At 44.8% G+C, this 15,120-nt stretch overlaps 1 protein-coding gene across 1 annotated transcript in view; it reads left to right on the plus strand.

Annotated features, from left to right (window-relative positions):
• BRINP1 (BMP/retinoic acid inducible neural specific 1) overlaps positions 1-15,120 on the plus strand; it is an 89,037-nt gene that overhangs the window by 23,405 nt on the left and 50,512 nt on the right. Inside the window, exon 2 of the mRNA XM_009569426.2 lies at positions 5,231-5,498. Coding sequence (XP_009567721.1) covers positions 5,281-5,498 — 218 coding nt within the window. The 5' untranslated portion in view covers positions 5,231-5,280. The remainder of the gene's footprint in view (positions 1-5,230; positions 5,499-15,120) is intronic.

The following is a 15,120-nucleotide window of genomic DNA, read 5'->3' on the forward strand; positions in this document are numbered from 1 at the left end:
GTGTCTCCTGTGCTTAAAATTAAGGATACACTTAAGCCATTTGCTGAAATGAGGTCAGACGTTCGTCACTTTACAGGGTCGAGCTCTAAACTAACATAAGCTATTTCATCTCTCCCTTGACACTTCAGTCTTTTACTAATTTATCAGCATCCTAAAGCAGCGTGTGAAGTTGCTGCAGAACAGAAGTGTTTCAGATACAAATAGCAATTGTTAGCCTCTTCCCTCTGGTAAATGGCAGCAGGCAGAAACCTCTCCCAACCTGCCAAGAACTAAATGTGGGACACAAGAAAGAATTATTGGTGCATGAAGCTTAAAGAGATAGGGGACTTATTTCTTTACTGCAAATAATGTGTTCAGTAATTTCTCTTCCCTGAGTCTGCATTTCTGATGGCAATAGTTTACAACAATGAGCATAAGAAAGCAGAAGGGATGTGTCCAAGATCAATTTGAATCTAATAGATGGGATAAACGAAAGGTGCAGGGGTTAGAAGAAAGGCAGAAAATCCCAGGAGGCAGAGGAGTAGTGGTGTGTTTACAGCAAGCGATGGAGCACCAGAGCTCCTGCATTCTGCCTTCCCATTTATTGCAGTGATCTAGGACTGCGCAGCCCCTCTCGTAGGAAGCAGGCCTTGCAATATCATTTTGTGCAAAATCTATCATTCTGAGCTATCTCACTGTATAAAAATTACCTTTTAAGTGGCTAAGTAGACACCCAGCTTTATTCCTTTCTTCTTATTTCAAGAAACAATGGGAGTAACAGCACTTGCCTGCCTTACTACAGTGCTGAGAGCTTTAATTAATGTCTCTAATTCAATTTGAACTCCTTGGATAAAAGGCGCTGCCTTGTGACAGCAAAGGTATTGCCTAAAATAGAATATAATTAACACACAGATATCAATCACGATGAAATTAAGTGTACATTCAAATACAACTTGCACTTTATAGAAAGTACTTGCCTATTTTTCCTCCAAGAATCCTAAAGGCTCATAAGACAAGGAACATTTAATATTCCGAGTTGAATTCAGCTTAGAATAAGGCCATCTTAAACCGCCTAACAAACTAAAAGGCATTGTAACAGAAGTCTCCATTTGCACTGATGGATGTACCTTCATGATGGACAATGCTGGAAACTGGCTGTAAAGTGACTCAGAATCAGCACATCTAACATTTTCTTCTCCCGGTGCTTACTGACTGTGAACACTAACCTATGTCCTAGCTCACCCACTGATCACCTTTATTAACAGATGTGACAATGTCATGACCATGTTTGTTGACATGAATCAGAAGGACACGGATCACTATGTAGTTCCGTAGTACTCCTGAGCAGCAATGGGTTTTGTAGTCTGGATTTTTTTGAACTGCTGCATTATAGAACTTGCTGACATCTTGAGATGGTTGTCATTAGTTTCTCACAGAATAGGATCACATAGTGAGATATGTGGGCAGGAGGACAGTGTTCTGCTGGGTGCTATACCCAGAAGATGACCGCTCCAACAAGTTCCTGGTTCAAGCAGTCAAATAAATGCTGTTGTGTCTCTATGCTGATAATTGGAAAGCAAGGCAAAAAAAGGCATTTAAGGGCACTCCCCAAGATCATAAAGGGTGTCCAGGGCAGAATTGAACAGAATTTGGATTCCTGAATCAAAACCCAGAGTCTGACTCCCCCAAGCCTCTCCTTTAGTGCTAAGATGGCTTCTGTGCCAGATGTAGCTTTTAATTAGCCTGGAGTCTCCTACCCAAGGGAGATACATGGAGGCATCACTTCCTTGCCTTGTCTTCTGCTGACCTTTTGCAAAATCCTCAGAACATACCTTACATCAATGGAGCCCCATAAAGACACCTAACAAATGAATTTCAGATTCAAACTTGTTAGCAGGTAGATAGAATGCACCTCACAATATTGCCTTAGACGCAAAATAATCCCACTTTAGCAAGCTTTATAGCTTCCATGGGGACCAGCCCCGTGGTGTGTATTAATCTTTAATGTGAAACAACATCTCTACAGTAGCTACGAGGGGAAAAAAGATACTACTAAAAAATTAAAGTTGATGGTGTGATAGTTGTCTAGACCCAAATGCATTCTACCATCCTCTCTTGCCTCAGGCACTATTCCCTGCTCCCAGCACTGATACTCACAGCCAGCTTCCAGACTGGAGATATGTCCATTTCTTCTAGTGATCTCAAGGCATGTTCTCCCCATGTCTTCACCCTTGGTTAAGAGCCATCACGACTCTCATCATCCTGACTCCAACTTAAAAGGAAAGGAAGGGTGGATGAAGAGGTGCATGAGAGGAATTAGGGAATATCTCATCTCTTTTATAAGCTGATATTTTCCAATGCTTGTGTGTGTGAGGACACACTGGGATTTCTCTGAAACCCATTTCTTTTGGCATTTCTTGTATTTAAGTTTGCCCTTGCACTGTTCTGGGCACTGGAGATGAGCCGCCACTCCACTTTGGTATGTAAAAGCTTCCTTTCTCTCTTTGCAACAGAAATTCAATAGAAAGTGAAATGTTTAAAGGAAAACTGATCCAGACTGGCTGATGATGGAAGTAGTTATGGATGAGCTTAATGAACAGACAACCAAGCGAGTTTGGACAATGTGTACAGAACAAGCGATCATTATCAGCAGCAAATTTGCATACCCGCCTAATGGCAAATATGCTGAGTTTGCAGCCGCTTACTGTGATGGGATGGTGTAAATTTGCAAAGAGCAGCAAGGCAGAGAAGCAGCCTGGATGGAGAAGCAGGAGAAATCAACTGGAATTTGGAAATGCCAAGGGTGGGGTGTAGCTGGAAGTGCTTCCCAGCAGTCACCTCGGGTTCATGACCACTGTGAGTGGAAGCAGAGCTGTACTGTAGCCCACTTGGAATATACTCAGTGTGCGGCTGGAAACACCCCAAACCCCAGTTTTGTAAGGTAAAGTAGAAACATCTCTTTCCGAGAGGCAAGAAACTAAAGTACCAAGAACGGCCACGTTTATGGGTGAAGTAGGAGTCAGTGGTGAAGGTTAATATTAAACACATACCTTCCAGAACAGGAATAACTTCTTCAGCCAGGAGCTACAGGTTTAATAACAGTAATATTCTGTCTGCAGTTGGCAAGAAGTTTATATGGGGCCAACAGCAAAAGTGAACATTGACTTGCACATACTTAATTTTTTTCATTTCTTCACGTAATGCAACAGCTGACTGTCATTTTTAACCAGATTTACACGATTCTGCTTTGTCAAGTGCTGCTGAGCTCACTGCAGCTCCACAAACACATGCTGTGCACACGTGCAGACTCCTACATGCTCCGGCGCGCACACACTCGACACTTGTGCTCCCCATCGTGCTCCGGGGTTCAATCCGCCCACACAAAAGACATGCATGCTCGCTGCTGTGGGCTGCAGCTTTGCCATGCTCCTGGGGAAAGCTCCTGGAGATGGCCACGCTGCCGCAAACGCCGATGCCCTCTGGTCTATACTGTGCTGCTCACAGCAGCCGAAGTCTCCTGCTCACACACGGTGCTGCGTGTGTGCCTGGCATCTCTAGCACACCTCAGTTTTGCCTTTCTCTTAGCAAAACCTTTTCTCCCTGGGAACTGCAGACTCTCAGGGAGTTTATGATGGACTCGGATTCAAAACCAGAAGGGATTCTGGAGATGTACAAATAAGCCTGACACTAAATCTCACTGTAGCAGATCTCTGCATAGTTTAATTTCTCCCGCTTTAAAGAGTAGCTATAGTCTCTCTGCATTGTGTTCTGCAGAAATAGGTGGGTATCACCTGTCCTGAGGACAACTTTTGGACCAGTTTGTGCTCCTAGGGTGGGGGGATGTAGCCTCAAGAACACTCTGCCTGCCTGGGCATGCCCACCATGTTGGCAATCCTCCACGAAACTCAGCAAGGCAGCCAGATGGACAGGAGGTGAGCGGGAGGAGGAACACATCCTGCATACAGAGAGGACTTTTTCAGAGCGTATAAGCAACTCCCAGCGATGAGGAACACAATGCAACGCATTGGGCTGCTGTTGCAGTTAGGAAGCAGAAAGGGAGGGGGGTGCACACCAGGTGCGGGATGCCAGCTAAGCAAGCCACTCACCTTCCACCAACGGAGCACATGGCTTCGTTCAGAGAGGGGCATCGCGCCAACAGCATGACTGCGGAGGCGGATGATCTAATGGCTCAAACGCTGGAAATAGGAGTCAGGAGGTGAGGGCTCTCTTCCAGCTGTATCCGTGGCTTGCTGCCTAACCTTTGGCAAGGCATTTCACCCCTCCGTTTCCCTTCCCACTCATCATATGTCTTGTCTGTTTAGCTGTTAAACACATTGGGGAAAGGAGCTGGCTCATAGCAGGGCGGTCCACAGCCATGATTTGATGGAGGAGTGCAGTGAGGCAGCCGTTCTCCCATCATGTGAGCGACAGTGTGCCCCGCACCAGGTGGTATGAAGCATCCCTTAAAGCTCCTTAGTAAATCCCCTGTACTGATTACGCATGTTCAGTGTGTTGCCCTTCAGAGCGTTGGTCCTGGGAAGAGCCTTGAGGTTCTACCACAACAGACCATGTCGCCCTCCATCAGGAACACCCCTTCCAAACACCCAGGCAGGAAAGGTTGAGGTGATCTTTTCTTTCAGAGTCTGGCAGGATTTCATAGTTGCGTGTGTCTCTGTATGTGTGCGTAGGTGCTTGTCACCGAAGCCGGGTTTTGTTTTATTTCTTTTTTTTTGGCAACACTTTAAAGTAAGACCTGGGTCTTTATAGATTGCTCAGGTTGTGCGGAGTATGGATTACAGATCATCAGAGAGACATGAAAGCAGAAGACACGTTTCTCTGGCACAGTATTAAAGGGAAAATAAAGGGGTAATTGTAGCCTAGGGTGTGGCCACCTTCTGCACCCAGCTTCACTCGCCTTTGTGGCACTGCAGAGAACTTCACGGGGGAAATGATGGAAAAGCTGGGGTGAGGATGTCTCAGGTCGGGACCTGGTTATTTCAAAGGTGATATATGTTTGGGAGGTTAAAGGAGTCACTTAGGTACATGAATAAAACACTGACAAATACTCTAAGCTGTAACACAGTCAGACTGAAGTCTTTTAAAACTTGATTTTTTGTATCTGTGTTCACCCTGACAGACGGTTATGAAAGGATCAAACTGATTCCCATTTTTAAACTCTCTCTCCATTCTCCCTCTCCTCCCCTCCATTTCTCTCTCTTTCCTACCTCTTCTTCCCTCTCTTTTTCAACAGGACTCCACAGAATGGAGCAAGAATGAGAGGAAAAAGGCAGACAGAAAAGCATGAACTGGAGGCTTGTTGAGTTCCTCTACCTCCTGTTTATATGGGACCATATACTAGTACAGCCCTCCCACCAGGACCCAGCTGCTACCAATCAACATGTCTCCAAGGAATTTGATTGGCTTATTTCAGACAGGGGGCCTTTCCACCACTCACGGAGCTACTTATCCTTTGTGGAAAGACATCGTCAAGGATTTACAACCAGATATAAAATATACAGGTACGTTGGTTTCCTACAGCACTTGTAGCTTGGATGAGTTGTAGGTAGTGGGTTACTCAGCCAGTTTCCGTGGGCTCAAGGCTTGTAGTCAATAGGAGATGCATCATTGTCCCTGTTCCACCTGGAAACGCTTCTTTGGTTCTTCATGGTCCTCAGCTGGCAACGCAAATTGCTTCAAAGACTCAGACGTAATGTTCTGATAGGGATGTGAAGGCACTCTGACACCATAGCAATGTGCACAACATAGATCAAGAGAAAAAGGAACCGAGGGTGTGAGTGTGCTTCATTTGAGGTGACGGATAAGCTCATAGGCAGGTTCACAAGCGTATTTTTCAAATCAATGTACCTATGGGCAGACCAAGCTTCTGTACCAAACTCATGTGAACTGCCAATAGCTTAAGGTTCACATGAGCAAGGACAGACATAAAGATGTCAAAACACACATCAGTACGGCAGTTCTCACACTGCTGTGCATGAACCTTAGCTGTGTACTGCCTACCTCAGACCTTTGCAGATTATCATCTCCACATAGGAGTCAGACTTGCCTCCAGAACCATGATCTTGGTTTAAAAGTTCTCCAATTAAAAAAGTACAGAGAATAGGCAGGATCTGAATTTTCCATTGACTTCTAGGTTTTGAAGCCTTTGCTGTTGCTTGTTTCAAGCTCTTCTTGCCAGCTGTGATATCCAGAAGCACACTTTCTTTTTTATTTTAACATGAAAAGCTGGGGTGCTCCTGTAAGCCTCCTATTAAAACAGCAATCGCTTTGGAGTAAAGGGGAATAAGCCTGAAAATGTCATGAGATTTGTGCTAAAACCCAAAGACACTGCAAAACTCTCACACACATGTGCACATTTACATAATTATATAGTCCCGTTGTGTTTCAGAAAGACACTTGCAAACACAACCATGCAAACTAGTAGGTAGGGAAGTACTAGTGAATAGCCTGTTGGCAACGTGCACGCAGATACAAATACATGAGGACTGGGGGATGGGCAATGTTCAGTGTTCTCCCATGGGTGAAAAGCCAAGAGCACTTGCAGAGTAATAGAGATGTGCGAGAAATCATCTATGTGTAGGGAAGAAAAATGAGTTGTGCCTGTCCCATGGCCCCCAGGGAGTGCAGCATCCACCCTCCTCCGTCAGCCTGCAGAGCGAGGGCAGGTTAGCACAGGTGATAATGTTGTCCTGGCTTGTCATCTTAATTCAAAACAGCTCAGGGAAAAGTGAACCCCTAAAACTAGAAAATATATGGCCATACTTCCACTAAGGATGTCTCACTGTCTTTGCTTGCATAGAGGAGTGGAGAAAACATGCCTTTTTCAAAAAGACTTTCTTCCTGGTTGTGAATATCCCCATCTCTCCTTCCGCCCTGGCTGACAACATACACTTTGATCTAGACTGCAGATCTCTGCCCCATGCAGTGCCTCTGGCAGTGGCTCTGCCCTTTGCTAAAGAGCTATTCAGCCCTGAATGCCACCGCAGCACTCTACAGGGGCTGTACTGGCAGAGAAATGCATGCAATGTATGTGTTCAGACACATCTAAGAACTGTCACTGTAGGTCAGGCCAGAGATCCATCAAGCCTGGGATCCTGTCTCTAAGAATCATGGAGAAACGGGTCTGGAAGGACCTTGAGAGGTCATTTAATCCATGCTTCTTCCCCAAGGCAGACTCAGCCATACCTGTGTCACATTTGACAGAGGTTTATGGATAACCTTTCCTGAAAAGTTTCCCATGATGGAGAATTCACACCCAGGGCAGGCAGCTTGTGCCATGGCTCTGCTTTCCTCACCTTCATAACGGGGCTAAAATCTTGCTTTTACGTGAAGTTTTTATTTCTTTCTTTTATTCTTTTAGAACTTTTATTTCTAGTTTTATCTGCAATGCCGTAAGGAACAAATTCCCCTTTGGTTTGTAGGAGGCTGCTAAGGATTTGAAGGCTTATCTCAGTTCAGGATGATCTGTATACATGGGAAGTAGAAAGGGATTTGTTCTTCTCCATTTCTGCTGCATATTGCCAAAGTACTTAGGAATGACACTTCTAGTAAGGGGAAGACACAATGTTCTCTTTCTTCCAAGATGAGAGAAAATGGACAGCAGCACTCTGCACGCACAGGAGGTTTGTGGGTGTGGGGAGATGTCCAAGAAGGGTCTTGCAGACTGGTCATAATGCTGGAGAAGTCATTATTCACAAAAGAAACTGGAGGTGAGACAAGGTCCAGTGGAAGTAGGAATGTAGATGATATAGAAAGACTGAAATGCCCCATAAGGAGGCACCTCATGGCCAAAGACCATACACTAAGCTGAAGGAGAAAGCTTGTGTCTTGGGGGAACCCAACCATGTGTATCATAGCTTGGGCCATTGGGAGTTGAGTGCTTTAGAAACACTCTCTGAGAGTGACTTTTGCTCCAGTTGATGTCAGCTGAGGAGGAGAAGAAATCCTCATGTGCTGCAGCAGAGCAGGTGAAGCCATTAGATGGGAGACTATGCTGAGGCATTGCTTGTTTTTAATATCTGGCCTTGTCGGCAGAAATGGTCACTTAAAAATTGGGCCCATGTGTTTTCTGAGCAGTGTCAAAATCAGTCTAGCTATGAGGAGTTAGAAGAGCCACAGCCAAGTCTAGCAGTTAAGAGTGGACTCTGAGCACACACACCCTCCAGAACATATCATTTTACTGAAACCCACAGGGGTAAAATCTCATTTTGTGGGCTTCTTAAATTGACTGTGAGAATCTGTGAAGCTGTTGGGATTTTGTCAACTGTTTAATTCCAACATAGAAGCCTCTTTCCTCCCAAATGATGTCTCTCAATTGCTCTTTGCACTAGACTAGCCCAAGGGAGGCACTTATTCTACATTAAGGATATCACTCCTTTCCTTAGAAAAGCAGATGATTTGGAGCATGGGAATTTTCTGTATAGTCTTCTCTTTTGATGTTCCTTTCCCCCACACTTTTTTTGGTTGGCTGGTTTCTGCCTTGTCCCTCAGTCAGGCAGTTCCTTTGGGTGCTTGTGATTTTCTTGAGTGAGGTTTGTCCTGACCACTTTTCTTTCTCCTGAAGCCCATAGCAGCAGTCCTCAAACCAGCCACACTGATGAAGGATTTGGAGTGGATGTAAAATCAGGCAAGAGGACCTCACCGTCCCTAATTAAAACACTGTTGCCTATTTAGTGGTGATTTCCCCAGTGCCTTGCTGTGTGGGAGGATGGACACAGCACATTACGACCATGTCATTTACATTGAAAACCCTCAGGGATAAAAGCCTCTGCCCATGCTATGCAGCAGCATAAGGCAAAATGCAGCATTTTCTCATGTTTTATAGGTGACTTTAAAAAGAAAGCACCGCCAAACTAAGACATGCAATGCTCCTTCTTCCATCTCAGCTGAGGTCTAGAAGTCTGTCAGCAGCAAGCAAAGAGTCCGTTTTAGTTAGCCGGGCTCTTTTATGTGCTGCATAAGCAGAATTGCTGTACAACAGCATAGCTGCTGCTATCTCTTCGCAGGATCCCTGGATCCAGATGTAGCATCCTAGCACAGACAGGCAGTTCACTGTTGCAGTCTCCAAAGGCTCATTCTCTCCTTCTGTCTATGACATTTTAGCAGATCTTAGGTCTCTTTCTCACAAAACTTGGGCCACTGATTTTCCTGGAATGCTCACTTGAGGTTTGCACTTTGCATGTGATATTAGTAGGAAGGCACGCATAGGGGGAGATGTTTTATATTAAATCATGGACAGTAGGGGTAGATACAATTGCATTAAGGAAGCACATTAATCAGCATCGATTCATACTAATAAGGCTGGTTTAGGGGGGCCTCTGGCAGGAAAATGCTGCTTTGATCATTATCTGTGCACTCTGATGCTAATGCAGATAGCATGGCAGATGCTGAGAGTGGTTTGTGGGATGTCTGAATATTCATTATCGCTATCCTTGTTGTTGTTCCTAGTCATGAGAGCCTTGGGTACTCGGTACTGCACGAAGGCTGGGAAACAGATGACGCTCAGCTTGGCTGTGGGACTAGGGCACTGCTCAGACCAGAAAACATTCCTGTTACCAGAAGACAGTAGTTAGCAGCTTCAGACCAATTCTTTGAAGTAAATTGTTGTGTTGCCCTTTATTCTTCTCTTAGAAACTGATTATTTAGCTACAAGGCAAAGCAAAAGAAATGGTAGAGTGAGCCCTTGGATACGCTATGCAAATAGCCATGCAGAAGCACTAAAACAAAGGCATTGTGCTAATGATGCTGCTCAGTTTAAGCAAGTTCTAGAAAAACACACTTTTTCTAGAAAATAATTTTGTTGTTCAATATCAGAGGTGAGACACAGGAGGCAAGAAAGGCAAGTAGTGAGATGGTCTTGTCCAGCCGGGTGGACAGGCTACCACTGCCAGTTTTCCTGCAGCAAGGCAGGGACAGGACACGCTGCCCTACCAAGAGGGATTCAGAGTTAGACTGACAGAGAGGTAATGCAGGTAACATCTGTACTTTTGCCCCAGGGTCATGATGTGGCTGTGGGTAAGCTCACTTCTCAGTACCTCGGTTCCCTCCCCACCACTCTGAGAATGGGAGATGACAGCATTTGTCTGCTCTGTGTTGCTGGGCAGACTTAATTAAATGCTGCAAGGTGTTTGGATGCAAAGGACAGCAGCGATATAAAGTGGATGATCACACGGGGCTGGAAGGGAAATGTGCATGTGCAAGGAGAAATGTGGATTTTCCACGTGTGGGAGTTTAATTCCATTTTCTGAAATGACAGTAGGGACAAGAAAATCTGGCTCTCTATGTAAGAGAGCAGGGAAACCCTGGGGTATAAAAAGGAGATGTGCTCGCCTTGCAACTTCTCCAGCAGTGGGACCATTTGAAGGCTGCCTAATTTCATGAAACCTGCAAATACAGAATACTTCTGAGACTTCTGCCAAGGCTGCTCAATATGCACCAACAGCTTCAAAACTTAGTGGGGGATGTGACAACAAACCAGCCAGTCCTGCCCTCTCCCATTGCCTGCAGAGTGACAGGACAAAACTGATTCTTACGTATGCTCGTTACAGTAAGGTCCCTGGGTGTATAAAAAGGAAATACAGCTTTTGAGACAGGAAAGGTTGCGAGTAACCGGCTGCACAAGCTAGCTATAAATTGGTTGGGATGGTGCCTGGGGAAAAAGAACTGATGTGGGTTTTTTTGCTCCATCCTTGGTGGTTTTCAAGGCTTGGTTGGACAAAGCCACAGCTAATGTGCTCAAGAGCTGGTGATAGCTTCAAGTGAGAGGTTGGTTTAAGGACCCCAAGGGTCCCATCTAACCCGCATTTCTTTGATTACCCTCTTTCTGCAATTCAAAGTGGACACTAAACTGGGTGCTCATAAAGGGATTCACACTGCTGAATGCATTTGGCCGCACTAGAGGTTTTATTTAGTCCTAGAAAACCCACAAATCTGAGAGGCTATGTGCTCTCTAAATGTGTCATTCCCTTGGTGAGGGGGAAGAGAATTACCATGAAGCGAAGATCTTTGCTGTGCACGTAGCACAGGCCACAATTGACTTAGAAATGCATATGCTGTTCTGCTCCTTAAATTTTCCCTTAGAGAAAAAAAAAATAAAAGAAGCAGAAAAAAATTTGGTCTCACAAAACTGCCTCACAAAATTTTCTAAGTTTTATAGTGCCACGAATTAAAAACAATGAGCCAGATTCTCTGTGACATAAATACGGGAAGCTGTTGACTTCAAGGAAAATTCACCTATTTATTGGCTGGAGAACCTGTTTGAACATATCCAGCATTGCCCACTGCCCCAGGACATGCATACACAGCACCAGGCTTTACGCGGCTGCCTGCCCTGGCTCTCATGCTGGGAGTATTATGAATCATAGAATGGTTTGGGTTGGAAGACGCCTTAAAGGTCACCCCATTCCAACCCCCTGCCATGGGCAGGGACACCTCCCATTGGATCCGGTTGCTCCAAGCCCCATCCAACCTGGCCTTGAACACCTCCAGGGATGGGGCAGCCACCACTGCTCTGGGCAACCTGGGTCAGTCCCTCCCCACTGAGCTTTCATTATTTCTTAGCAAAAGCAGAATACAATCCCTACATTCAGACGCAGGACTTGGACAATTTGGCTAGAGAATATGAGGTGTCTATCACTACTTTTAGCAGCACTTCTACTACAGAAGTTTTGCCTTTCCTGACCAGACCTTCCAGGCAAGTTTCATGCAGGCCTGTGATTTCTACAACTGAGGAACTGATGTGGCAGAAAACTAATCTGGCAAGACAAAACAAAAAGGAAAAAAGAGGAAAAAGAAAAGTAATTTTCAACTGGATAATTCTTCCGGTCTCATTCATTGCATGGTCAAGTGACAGCAAAGGGACAGGAAAGTGTCGATAGAAGCAGGAGGGGGACTGGTGAGACTGCTGTTTTCAGCAGCAATGTGGATTAAAGTTGTATTAAAGTGGTTGTGAAAAATGCATGCTAAGTTTTGGCAGAGACAGGGTCCATCAGATCTGCTTCCACCCTTTTTTCAGTCCATTCTTCTTCTCCCCTCTCTCCACTCCTCATTGACTCTTTTTGTTGTCTTTCTATTGCATTGAATTTAATCTACTGGTCATTAGATCTGTACAAGTAATTGATTTTGTGGTTCACGGTTTGCGTGGAACAGAAATAACATTAAAATGGCCTGATCTGAAATGGGTGTTTGTTCAACTTTTCAGAAAAATAAAAAAAAAAAAAAAATCAAAACATATCATCTTAGGCTCAGTGAAAGGTTTAAGCTTTGCTGTTTGTTTTCGTTTTATTTATCCAGTGAAAAAACTTTGGTTTAAAATTTTTAAGGTGTAAATGATTAGCTCAAAACACAAAGCCAACCAAAGCCACTTAAAAAAGTCAAAAGGGAAACATTTTATTTTGAGCATATTCTGTTTAGCTGTTTGCTCTTCGACTTGCTCATGCAATTTATGTTGGATTTGCAAGTAGGTTTTATGTCCTTGCATTAGGGAAGGAGAAAAAAAAAAAGTCTATCTGTCCTTATTGTTCATCCTGAGACTTTGAAATCTTAAAATTCCCCAGGGCTGAGCTTTGACTTTCCTTGAGTTCAGCTTTTAGCATCTTAGGATAAAGAAAAAGAATGTAATTTCCGCAGCACTGCTGGGCAAGAGAGGCATGACCAAGAGGAGCAGTAGGATCACAGCTTTGCTGTGGGAAGGTTCATTCTTGTTCAAAATGCAGCTGGATGCCGAGATTTGGGTGCTGCTGGCTGAGCCAAACTGTACCACATGAGCACAGTCAGAGTTCCTTTCTCACATACGTATCCTGGCAAGTTTTCAGTCCTGTTCCAGTTGTTTGGATGCCTGAAGCATTCGGAAAAAGCACCGTGAAGCTTCTTCTCAAACAGCATTAAGGTGATGTTTTGCACTGGTACAAATTGATAGGCACTGGTAGGCTTTTAATCTTTGCTTTGGCTTTTTTAGTCATGCTGAAGTTCTGCTGACAAGCTTTTCCTATTAGGTTTTTATGCTATCAGTTTAAAGGGGACATCAACTTTTATGTTTTCCAGTCAGAGGTAAGGCTGGTTTAGGAGAGGCAACGCAGCAATTGAAGGACAGAGGGAGCTGAGATGAAAGGAGGCTCTTGCCTCTGTGTGGAATGAGCAATGGAAATCCGTACAGCATTGCATGGCAAAAAATATGAAATCTCCGTAGTTTACATTATGCATGTAAACGAGGGATGTACATTGGTTTGTAATCAGGAAATAGCTTGTAAATAAATGTGTGTAAACCAAAAATTTAAATCTATTTCCATAGTGCATGTAAACAATGAAGACTTCTAGTGTTCTCTTCAATGTAAATGTTAATCTAAAAATGACATTACTCCAAGTTTATGCAACTTTACAAGAGAGCCACAATTTACATTCCTGTCTCACCAGCTCTAACAGAGCAGCTTGGCAAACACGAGCCATTCAGTGATGGACGTAAACCAGCCAATTCCAACACGTAGCCTCTCCTTTAGCCACAACCTTCATTCCTCATGCAGTTCAGGGACCACTGCTGTTACATTCCCTGCATAATGTGTCTCCCTGCACATGAGAAGCTTTTAATATATTTGCATAAGTGGAATAAAGGCAGGAGCGGGGGATGGCAGGGAAGGGCTCGGGCTGAGCTGTGCGGTGTTTAGTCCTAGGAGTGCTGGGCTGAGCAGACAAGGAACTTGGTCCTCGTCAGGGCTGGAGGAGCAGCTGCTCTGCCTGCGTTTGGATTCAGATGGTGAGGGTTTGCGAACACCACTGGCAGCTGCAGGACTTGACAGAAGGACACACCTCTCCTTCTCTTTGATATTCTTGAGAATAGAGGGCAAATAGAAAGATAAATGGCACCAGCCTTTGATATGCTCCGAGCTGCTGAGATATGAAAACAGAACATCTAGCCAAGCTTTGGAGAAGGGCAGACACTCATCTTGATGTGGCAGCGCATGCCCAGGACGTAGGGAACGGCACAGAAGCGATGCAGTTGATAAGTTCATCTTCTGATAGGGTGCTTGTGGCTAGGACAGGCCGGTTCCTCTGGAGAAAAGCATGCATGTGAGCTGTATGCCTAGAAAGGTGTATCACTAAGTGGTTGCCCTGCCTGCTGACCCGGGTAAGCTCTTAGCTGAGCATTAGCACAGTTCTGCAGGGTTGCATGCTCAAGCACAAAAATTCCCTGTCTAAATCCAGAATGAAATATTTTATCCGTGCTCCCAGTGAATCCCAGAAGCAGCACAGATATATATTTTTAGTCATTGAACCTTTCCAAAGAGATCTGCATCCTGCGGGGCCAGGAGGGAGCTGTCTACACAGTCCCCTCTGCGACCTTGCTGGGTGGGGGGCACATTTCCCCTCAGCAGAGGGCTTTGCCCAGAAGGCTTCCCAACCAGCAAGGATGCTGCACGTTCATCTCAGATTTCTTCACACTGGCAGACCATGGTCCAGTGGCTTGGGAGCATATTTTAAAGGCTAACAAGCCAAGGAGAAGACTTTGCTCTTTTTCTGAGCAGATTATTAATTCTGCTTTTAAACCAGGCAGATGCTTATTTCAGTGGAGAAGCCGTTACTTTAAAAAAAAAAAAAAATTAAAAAGTCATCCTGTTACATACATAGAATAATTTTGTTCTGGCACCAGTAGCACTGGGAGATGGCATGACTGTACCCATTATAGGGGGTTTTCTATTTCTGGATCCCTCTAATGTTTCCCTTGAGTTCCAGAAAGTTGGTTTGTTTTTTTTTTTTTTTCACTTTCTTATTTTTTTTTGCTGAGTGCCACCCACCAGTCTCTGTAAATGGAACAAGATGCATCCCACCGGGGCAGTCGGAGCCATCCAGGCTGGTTTCCTCTGTTAGACTACTAAGAGCAGGTACAAAACTCAAGAATACATCTGAAAAGAAACCGAGGAATCAGCTTTGACTGCAGCAGGGAGGGAGATGGGTTTGGGGCAGCCCTTTGTGCCAGGATCTCTTCTCCATGCAGCATGAAATCAAATATACCTGCATAAAGCCATCAGCACACATGGATCTGGTTAAGGAGCTAACGCGGCATCCAGGTGGTATGATGTCGCTTTGGCTTCCCCTACAGAGAGCGCTGGGAAGGTGGTACCCAGTCTGCTC

The sequence above is a fragment of the Cuculus canorus genome, chromosome 19 (genome assembly GCF_017976375.1).
Source record: "Cuculus canorus isolate bCucCan1 chromosome 19, bCucCan1.pri, whole genome shotgun sequence".
Lineage (NCBI taxonomy): Eukaryota > Metazoa > Chordata > Aves > Cuculiformes > Cuculidae > Cuculus > Cuculus canorus.